The following is an 11,104-nucleotide window of genomic DNA, read 5'->3' as shown; positions in this document are numbered from 1 at the left end:
CAAAATCAAAAGTTGCCCCAATTAAGTCTACAACAACTTTACCACGATTGGAACTTTGTGCCAGTCTTCTGTTGGCTAATCTCTCAAATAAAATTAAAGGCTGCTTAGATGTTAAAATTGAGAAATGTTTTTATTATTCTGATTCTACTATTGCCTTATCTTGGATCAAATCAGAGCCTAGCAAGTGGAAAACTTTTGTGGGAAACCGAGTAGCTAGTGTTCAAAGACTTACAAAACCTTGCGATTGGTTTCATGTTAGTTCTTCTGATAACCCTGCCGATTTAATCACCCGAGGTATAAGCCCAGAGGAACTAAAATCAAACACACTTTGGTGGGAAGGTCCATCTTGGCTTCATAACCCATCTCATTGCTGGCCCATTAATAACGAAAATCCTTTCGACACTGACGACACAGAATGTAAACCTCAACAGGTCTTTACTAGCACTGAATTATGCTTCGATATGTTTAATAAATTTTCATCATTTCGCAAATTAACTCGAGTAACAGCATACATTTATAGATTCATATTCAACTTGCGATCTAAAAAACATGAACAGACTTTAAAGACCGATAGTTTGTCAGTTGATGAAATAAAACATGCCACCAACGTTTTGCTTTCTCTGGCTCAACATCAAACGTTTCCTCGCGAAATTGAGGCTTTATCATCGAATAAGACTCTAGATAAAAACAGCAAATTGCTTAACCTAAATCCTTTCTTAGATCAAAATAAGTTAATTCGTGTTGGCGGTCGCTTGTCTCATTCTACCTTTTGTAACAACAAGGCTCACCCCATAGTTCTCTCAAATCATCACCCTATTTCAAAATTGTTGGCTTGTGATGAACATTTAAAGCTTTTACATTGTGGTCCCCAGCAATTATTGTACTCACTTCAAGAAAAATATTGGCTTCTTTCCGGACGAAGTCTCTGTAGAAAGATAGTTCATAATTGCGTTATTTGCTTCAAGGCCAAACCTAGAATAGCTCAGCAATTAATGGGTGAATTACCATCAGGTCGTTTAGAAGGGTCCTATCCATTTGAAAATACGGGGGTAGACTATGCGGGTCCTTTTTTAATTCGGGATAGGAATACCAGAAACTATAAAACCTCGAAAGCTTACATTGCTTTGTTTATTTGTTTTTTATCTAAAGCAATACATATTGAACTAGTGAGTGATTTAACTTCTGAATGTTTTATAGCTGCTTTACGCAGATTTGTAGCTCGAAGAGGTAAACCCAAAACGATTCACTCTGATAATGGCACTAATTTTGTTGGTGCAAAAAATAAGTTAAACGAAATTGCACAGTTCTTGAAAGCATCAAACATTCGAAGCTCCATAATGGACTACACTGCAGATCAGGGTATTGAATGGGTTTTTATACCTCCCAGAGCTCCACATTTTGGAGGGCTTTGGGAGGCAGGAGTTAAAAGTATTAAGATTCATCTTAAGAGAGTTATTGGCACAACACCTTTAACTTTTGAAAGTTTTTCAACGGTTTTGACTCAAGTGGAAGCAGTTCTAAACTCCAGACCTTTATCTCCTTTATCATCCGATCCTCAAGATCCAAATCCTTTAACCCCTAGCCATTTCCTGATCGGCCGAGCTATTGCTTCTACATTGGACTAGCCATTACAACAAATCTCTGAAAATCGTCTTAACAACTATCAGAAACTTCAGAGGCTGATACAGTCATTTTGGACTCGGTGGAGGAAGGAGTACATAAGCGAACTTCAAGTCCGGAACAAATGGAAGATACGAGAGCCGAATCTAAAGGAGGGCGATTTGGTAATCCTTAAGGAGGACAACTTACCACCGTGTCACTGGGTACTGGGTCGGATTCAAGAAATTCATCTTGGAAAGGATAAGCTTTCTCGAGTAGTGACCGTGAAGTGTTCGAGTGGAGTGATAAAACGTCCAATTAGCAAAATTTGTCCGTTACCTCGGCAATAGCTATTCCTTTTGTATTGAAAGACTGTGGTCTTTCAAGGGCGGCGGTTTTATGTTAAGGAAAGTGTATCGATACGACGCAACCCTCCCTACACGCTCACGCGAATGAAATGTCAGCCGGGCGGTTCTCTAACCATACTTTTAGACATGATTTGTACTGTTTTATAACCTCATCCTAATAGCATGTTTTTTTGTATCAATAATCAATACAAATTTATCATTAGTTTTAAAATCAAGAAGTGTTTCATTAATATCTTTCAACATCAGTACACTACTAATGTCTTTTCTACAGCATACATTAGATTCTTAAGTTGTTTTCACAACATACTAATACTTATAATAGAAACAAAAAGGCCTTTAAAATATAAAATTAGACTATTTAAAAAACGAACTCACCTGCATATATGATCTATAATGTTTGAGCTTTTAATACTTTACTTACTTTACTTTACTCAAAAATGTCGAAAAGTTCATATAGATCTTCATATAGAGAAATGTAGAAAATTCTTTTTACTTACATTCTTATATACAAACAAAATTTTACTAATTCTTAAAATTAGACTAAAATGTTTGATCGAAACTGAAAGTTACCTTATAAATATAAAATTAGAAAAATCCATTTATATCTTTTTATAATTGCATTTGCTAGTACGCATTCTCTTCATCTCTTATGCACACAACGCATTCTCTTATGCCTACCTATGTATTCTTTAAAGTATTATTCTTAAGTAACATCAGCAAGTACTTTGCTTCTGCTTTATATTATTGATTAAATAGGCTTTTGTGGTTTGTAGGTATGTATTTATTAGGTATTTGTAAGCTATAAGAATTTAAACTTTTGGGGTTTGGAAATATTTCAATTATTTCTTTCAGTGGTTCATAATAATAAACCAAACCAAGTGAAATACATGAATATCCATTCAATTACTTGCTGGAGGAATTCAATTACCTATAATTAAAGACTTGATAATTTCCAGATTTCAAAAAGCTTCTAAATATACCTAGGAACTTCCTGTCCTTATGTGTTCTAGACTTGGTTCTAGCTTTTACTTTCAACCTCGGTGTTTCGGAATGTACTCACACATAGGATTATTCAAAGTAAGCATCCCTCTAAAAACATTTTATATAAAGACAAAAAAGCGCATTATAAATAATAGTTTTTAGTACTACTTACCTTTCCTAAAGATATTAATACCATTTAAGTAGTACCTATCTCTATAGGAATAGTTTATGTGTAGTTTATAGTTGAGATTTGTCTGCATATTAGTTTATAAAGATTTAAATATCCAACCACCATAAAAAATTAATAAATAAACTTTGATAAGCAAATAGCCCACAAAATTGCTAATTTTTTGACCGACTGTGAAAAAATAATGCAAAGTAAAATGGAGGTTATGTTGACATCACGTGATTATTTCATATGTTGTTTCGTACTAGTTTCTGTCTCTCTCACTCCACCCGGCGGCACGCACGCTTAGCATGGGAATTAGACTATAAGGCCGGTCCATATATTTAATACATCAATGGATTATTGTGGTTTTGATTTTGTTAAATTATCATTACTGCTGATTACAGATTCGGATTTATTAGTGATCTAATTAATCAAAAGTTTGTTAGTTATAAAGCATTTCTATTTGTGCGTTTAGTTGCCAACTGCATTTTGCAAAACAGTCCAAAATTGGAGGTTGTAACTTGTTGGTAAGTATCAAAGAAGAATAAATTATTTACTAAAAGTGTAGAACCAAGTTTTTGCTTTTCATAGAAAAACAAGGAAGACTTTTCCTTTCTACCCGTGCAATAACCCAATAAGCAGTAGGCAGTGAAGAAAAAGTATGTCTAATGGTAGTGGAAGGGATTTTGTTGTCATGTGACCAAGAGGAGGATTCTAGTTAAAAGTCAACCTGCATTGGAGAAGAAACAAAAGTGATAATGGAGACATTATCAACAAATGACTCTGATCAATTGGGACTATTAAATAATGGACAGGATTACATTATTTATACAAGTACCTATGCAATAACTATTATTCAGACTAAAGAAATAATTTTAAACAAAATTGTTTTTAGGAAAATCATCTCTGCTGTGTGGCCTATGTAAGGGTCTAGGCTAGTCGAGCTGATAGTTTTCAACAGGATTTTTTGTAATGCACACTGTGGATCTGATGTATGTACAGGGTGCTGCAGATGACTGGCGAAGAGTGGGCTGCGCAAACTTCTTTTGTTTCAAAGATACGGGGGGTTTTTAAAAAATGGTCATTTTGGAACCTCCTTTGTATTTCATTTGCTATTAAAGTTATCAAAAAAGGAAAGACGGTTTCCGGTAGAAGTTCTGACGTAGAATCCAATGACGTAGTCAGTTTTTTTCTATTACGTTTAGTTTCTGACATATGACAGTAAGTTATATTTTTTTAAATGGAACACCCTATATATTTTTAGGTCATTTAATTCTGTTGATTTTTACTTGTTCAACGGTATATTAAAACATATTAGTTTGTAAACGCTAATCTTGGTAATTAGAAAAAAAGTGTTTCCTTAACAAAAAAGTGCTAAATTATATGTATAAAAATACTCACAGTCGAAAAAAAATTTGGCTATGTTCATATTAACATGTTACATGTCGTTTATAAACAGTTTTTTCAACTTCCACCTTAAAAATAGTAGAAAATAGAAATGGCCACTTTTCTTATTAAAGTGACGGTAGAACTGTTTGTAACTTAGATTTTTAATAAGATTTATTTAAAATATTTAATTTTCTGATGTGTTAGTTTATATGATTTCCGATTTTGTTTGATATTTTAGAAATTGGCTTTTTTTTAGCTTAGCAAAGGTCTTTTTTTAAAATAACAGGATTAACCTCTACAAACTTATATGTTGTAATACACCGTTGAAAAGGTAAAAATCAACAGAATTAAATGACGTAAAAATATATAGGGTGTTCCATTTAAAAAAATATAACTTAGTGTCATATGTCAGAAACTAAACGTAATAGAAAAAAACTGACTACGCCATTGGATTCTACGTCAAAACTTCTACCGGAAACCGTTTTTCCTTTTTTGATAACTTTAATAGCAAATGAAATACAGAGGAGGTTCCAAAATGACCATTTTTCAAAAACCCCCCGTATCTTTGAAACAAAAGAAGTTTGCGCCGCCCACTTTTCGCCAGTCATCTCAGCTCAGAAAAAGAGATCAGAACACGTATGCTACTTTTTTTCTATCTATTACTGTTTTCTCTGTTCCCCGTAAAACCATCGAAAATGCAGCACCCTGTACATATTTATAAAGTGACTATTAGTATAATGATAATGGTGAAATCGAGAGTAGAGAGGAGAGTGAATGTTAATTTTAATAAAACTAGGATGAGATCATACTAGGTCACTAAGGTAAGTTTGTGCTGTGGCTGGGTACTTTTTCCTGGCTTTTCGTGTCATTGAAGAAAATTTGCCATAAAATAATTATCATGAATACAGGAAAGTTCCGATATAAGTGCAAGGTACCAGGCTGCAAAAATCAATTTTATAGTCCCATCACTGATGCAAATTACAAAAACAAAAAGTTTTTTTTTTCCCCAGAACATCCCGAAAGACGTCAACAATGGTTTCAGAAATTAAATTTAGAATTTTCTTCAGAACGTGCATATGTTTGTGAAGATCATTTCAATGACAAAGACTTCACTAGTTCTTTGAAAAAGCGGCTTCAGAAGTATGCCTTACCTACAATAGAAAACTGTTATTTACACACTGACATAAGTTTGCCATCAACATCATTTTCTGTTTGTTCAGATCTTTATACCACACCTGAATCATCAATCATATAAGAGCCTACTGAAATCACTAAACAATGCACTTTGAATCTGACTCAACAAGAAACCTTTGAAATGAATCAGATGAAGTGTGAGAATAAACCAAATACTCCTAAACGACGACGACAATCATTACTATCAATTATTAACGAAACCAGAGTAAAAAACCTAAGTCCACGAAAAAAATTACTGTACCAATTAAATACAACCCAAAGAAAAGTTATTTCAAAATTAAAAAACTAAGATTAAGGAAGGCAGAAACAAATTCAAATACGCACAGACATTATCAAGAAGCAATTTATTTAGCGATCTTACAGGCGCATTAGGTTGTACCGCAGCAGGCTTTTTACAAAGTTCGATTGCTAATATCCAAGTCAAACGGCCCTCCTGGTCATTTTCTGACAAAGTTTTTGCTTTGGCAATCTATAAACAAGGCCCAAAATGCTATACATTTTTACAGAGATCGTTTTTCTTGCCAGGAAAAAGTACCCTTCAAAAACTGCTCAAGAATGTGTGTCAAAAAGAGTCTCAAAAATGTTGGCTATTGATAGGAACTGCTCTTTAATCTTTGATAAAATATCACTGTCAGAACATCTAACATTTGACAGAGGAAATGACAAAGTGGTTGGATATGTGGATTTGGGACCACTAGGTAGTACAAATGAAATAGCAAACCATGCTTTAGTTTTTATGGTCAACGGCCTCCATAAATCGTGGAAGCAACCAATCATGACAGATCACGAGGCAAATGTGTTATCTTATGTTGCTGGCTTTATAATTAAAAAAAGTAAGATCAATTGAGGAATGCGACCAATGTTCTGCCACTTTGCTGTCAGATAGCTACCAGCCACAGCACATTCTCACAATATTTAAAGAGTATACAGGGTACCAACAACGTAGTCTAAAATATGTCACTTCAGCAGTAGTCAGTGATCTCGCTAGAAGCTACGATATTATTATTTCATTATTACCTAGTTATGGTCACATTTTACATCTCAGTAGAAAACTAAAACTTATATTAAGCAATCAGTTAGACTTTAGTTGGTTTACTTGTCATCAACATCGAGACATTCTAAAAGGTGAGTTTTCAGATGTATCAATACATCTAATCATCAGAAAACATTTGGATGACAATTATCGAAATTTCCAATCTAATAAAAAAAAATGTGACCACTTAAAGATAAAAAAATTCCAACATTTATAAACTTTTTGTCATTGTCTTATCTAGTCAAAAATGTGATATTTATTTTTAATGTTTCATTACTTTATATTGATTAAGAGTTGGTTATACATATGTTGAATTGTTCCTAATTTCAATAAAAAAAAAATATGTGTTTATGAATTTTGTTACCAGGTAAAAAAATGCTGACATGATCTCACTTGTCTTGTCTAGTCAAATAGCTAGTTATTTTAAATATTTTGTTAATTTAAGCTATTTTAAATTACCTCTTTAGTCTTAATGTTCTGTTTGTTGTTTGAAAAAACTTTTGTAAAGATTTTATTACTTAAGAGAGATTAATTAAGATAGTGTTATGAACTGATCTTATCTGTGATTGGAAGAATAGTTACTTGGTGTCGGTTCAGAATGTAAATTGTTCTGAAATATTTTTGAGTGGCAATCTTTAAGAAACGTTATGGTAAAAAAATTAAAAGTATGTACAAATATTTTATAATTTGCACGATTTAACACACCAAAGGCAAAATCATTATGTTTTGGGGTATTATGTTTCATTTATTTACTTATTTTTAAACAATTAGAGAACATTCTGTATATGACTTAACAACATGCGTTTATGTTTTTTTATTTAAGCTACTGTCAATTTTATGTCATAATTTGCAAGTGCACTCGCAAATGTTAAAATGTTGTTTTCGATTAAATTCTCTGTTGTCTGTGATGTTTTAATCTCCTTTATTTTTATGTAAATATCTATATTTTTACACATTCAGATCTAATCGAGTATTTTCACTTACTACGTTTGACTTAAAAGTTCAACTTGCAAAAGTGAGCCTAAACTTTTATTTAGTAATCAGTTAATAATCAATATTTATTGCTACAAATGCGATTGCATGAAAATTTTCGGGAAGAAAATAGTGGCTGTATTTTATGGTTTTCCATAACAAAACTATTCTATAATCCTTTATATAATAGAATTAGTATAACCAAGTTTATTACCTTGCAATATTTGTTATTTATGCAAAAATAAAGCCACCACATCGGAATTACAAAAAAAAATAAAACCGGTAGACAAAATTTGAAAGTCCCGCTATTATTTTTCCCGCTCTTGCTGAGCTATAGTACGGCCCAGCGGAATCTGGCGCCGTCACCGTCGCGATTAAATATGGTGCCGGTTTTAATACATGGAATCGAGCACTCTCCTATAAGTATTATATACTCGTTGATTCCACCTTTTGACCTGACGCATTCCTGCTCCCAGAATGACGTAAATTTCCACCATTTTGCCAAACAGTCAGTCAGAATTGGGCAATCAGAAATGAAACGTCGTTAAGCCGAAGACAAGTGTGAAAATTTGGTTAAAGTCCAAAAAAAGACCCAAAGGGGTCAAGTTCTAGTTATGTTCAGTAGTGCAAAATAAGTTCTACCAAAATTCTTAAGTGTGCAAGATCTGTGAAACTAAAGTGTTTGGAAAACCCTTCAAAATTCTCGTAAAGAAACCACGTAGCCGCTTGATCTAAAGCCTGTCACTACAACTCAACTCAACATGTCCAGAAGGTACGTTAAAGCCAGAATGGCTAACTAGACCTAAGTCTTTGGAACCGAACCGTACCTAGCTGAGTAATTATCTATGATTTTGGAACCTGAATAAATTTTTGAACCGAAATTGGTGGTTGTGTCATTTAGGGTATAGCGCTTGCCCCTCGAACCCCAAAAATAAGCTTGTAAGACCCAAAAATTGAAATAAGGTATTTTTGGGCCATTACAGAAACATTACTTTTGTTCTCAGATAGAATCTATAGAAAGGGGTAAGTTCGACTAATCAAAATGTCTACAAATTTAGATTCATTAAGTATTTAATTATTAATTCGATTTATTGTTAAAAAAAAAACATTGCAACAGCACAAAAATTATTTCTTTACAATCATAGTACTTGATAGGCAGATGTCTCATATAAGTGGTTTCTAGAACTAATATATAAACTCACCACAAACTACTTTATTAAAAAATATTACTAGTATTACTTAACATGCTATTAGACAAGGCTACATACTACGCGTTTTTTTTAACGCGCAACATAGGATTTCACGTGTTAAATTTTTAAGCACATGTCAGACCATGTTATTTTGAAACTACAAGTATAAAACATGACGGGTGGCTATTTCGTACCTTGAAGCTTAAGGAAGTTTACCAATTCGGCCTAAAAGGTGATTAAAAACTTGCAAAAAATCATCTTTTTTTTCAAACGGACGTGAAGTACTCGGCCATAAGACGGCCTCGGACGCCAAACTTTCTTTCGGCCGAAAAAATACCATTTCACGGCCTAGGTATACAAATAACTATTTGTTGAAAATCAAGAAGGGGAGCTGCAACACACGTATCTCAATGAAGATATTATTCTGGAACTATTTAATAATCTGGATATAATTGACAGTATAACAAACAGCTCAGACTTGCCCCACAATGATCAAAACTACCTAAGACAAGCACACACTAATTTACATAAGCTAATAACAAGAATAAAATTTCTGTATAGCACTTTAGAAAAGACCAACATAATTATAAAAAATGAGATACAGAGAAATGATGAGACTGCAGAACATACCAGGAAAACAGGATACTCCGACATACTTAAAACTGTACCTCAAAAAGCAACAGTCAAAGGGACAACAAAAAATAATGACTCAACAATTTCTCAGGACAAAGACAACCTTCCATGGACAACTCCACCTGCTATAAAAAGACATGAAATGAAAAATATTGATGACCCAAATCATGCAATAAGACAACTTAAAACTGAACTTAAAAACAAGAATATTGGCAAAGGATTCAAAAGCATACAGCAAACTAATGACGAAAGCATTACAGTACAAAGTTTTGATAAAGAGCATCAAAAACAGTTACAAATGGTGCTAAAAGGTAACAAAAACATTAAGTTGAAGGAATTGGGCGAAGAAAAAGTTAGGGATAATTTATATGTGAGGGCAGTGAATGAAAGAAATAGTGAAGTCTGGGAGGAATATAAAAGAATGCGAAATAAAGTAGTTAGACAGATAAGAACTGAGAAAGAACGACACTTTTTAGAAGTGATTGATAATAACAGAGAAAACTCTAGAGAAATGTGGAAAAATTTAAAACAGCTTCTGCCCGAAAAAAAATGTTTGTCAGCACCAGATGGAATTTGTTTCGAAAATGATACTACTTCTGATGAGGGGCTTATCGCGCATAACTTTAATAAATACTTTGTAAATAGTATCGAGGAAATCGTAAGTCGTATTCCGCAATGTGCTCACCCAGATGAAGCTATTTTTGACATCCCCAAATTGAATACTGAATTCTGATAAGACCAACTTACTATGACAAAGTTAAAAGGCATTTTAAAAAATTTGAAAAACGTTGGTGGTGGGTTAAGTGGAGTCTCAAAGAAGGTGTTGCTTGATGTGATGTAGTGGGTAATCGTTTGTTAAATGTAGTCAATGCGTCCCTATGGGCAGTTTCCGGATAAATGGAAAGAATCAATTATCATTCCTGTTGCGAAAATACTCAATACAAAGAATTATAAGGAGTTTAGGCCAATAAATACAGTTGAAATTTATGAAAAAGTCTTGGAAATAACAGTTAAAGAGCAATTATGTAAATATTGTGATGACAATAATATTTTAGTTGTCAATCAATCCGGTTTCCGTGAGGAGCACTCATGTGAAACTGTAAGTAGTCAATACTTGTGATATTTTTAAAAAGGAGATGGATAGGGGTAATTACGTAATAGCAGTGTTTTTCGATTTTAAAAGGGCTTTTGAAACGGTGGATCGGAATATCTTATTGCAGAAACTGAGCTGTATGGGTCTTAAAGACAATGTTTTGAGTTGGTTTAAGTCATATTTGAGCAACAGGCAACAGAGAGTTAAATTTAAAAATTGTGTTTCAGAGTCTCTGTATGTTGTTCCTGGCATGGTGTTCCTCAGGGTACAGTGTTGGGTCCTCTGTTGTTTTTGTTATATATTAACGATCTTGTGCGTGTCATAGACGGGTGTAGTATAGAGTTGTTTGCGGATGATACTATGATTTACTTAGCTGGGAGAAATCTGGAAGGTATGCAGCAAAATATTAATCGTAATTTGGAAAAAATCGAGTGGCTTTGCATTAACAAATTATGCATAAATACTTCGAAATCCAAGTTCTGC

General features: G+C 33.3%; 1 protein-coding gene and 1 long non-coding RNA gene across 2 annotated transcripts; one reads left to right on the top strand and one right to left on the bottom strand.

Annotated features, from left to right (window-relative positions):
- Positions 1 to 2,264: 2,264 nt before the first annotated feature.
- On the bottom strand, positions 2,265 to 3,297 carry LOC145736820 (uncharacterized). Its single transcript, XR_014180119.1, has 3 exons — positions 3,121 to 3,297; positions 2,948 to 3,056; positions 2,265 to 2,895 (listed from the first exon to the last, which is right to left on the bottom strand). It is a non-coding gene; the product is annotated as an uncharacterized LOC145736820 (long non-coding RNA).
- A 984-nt stretch (positions 3,298 to 4,281) lies between these two features.
- Positions 4,282 to 6,950, top strand: LOC145736223 (uncharacterized). Its single transcript, XM_081990527.1, is given in 4 exon segments — positions 4,282 to 5,749; positions 5,780 to 5,986; positions 5,988 to 6,072; positions 6,529 to 6,950. Coding segments are annotated over 4 exon segments (1,059 nt in total). The 5' UTR covers positions 4,282 to 5,404.
- The last annotated feature ends 4,154 nt before the right edge of the window (positions 6,951 to 11,104 follow it).

This window comes from Ips typographus, linkage group LG12 (assembly GCF_016097725.1).
Source record: "Ips typographus isolate SLU linkage group LG12, UJ_Ityp_2.0, whole genome shotgun sequence".
Classification (NCBI taxonomy): Eukaryota; Metazoa; Arthropoda; class Insecta; order Coleoptera; family Curculionidae; genus Ips; species Ips typographus.
The sequence above is the reverse complement of the archived record's forward strand: the minus strand, read 5'-3'. Positions and strand labels throughout refer to the sequence as shown.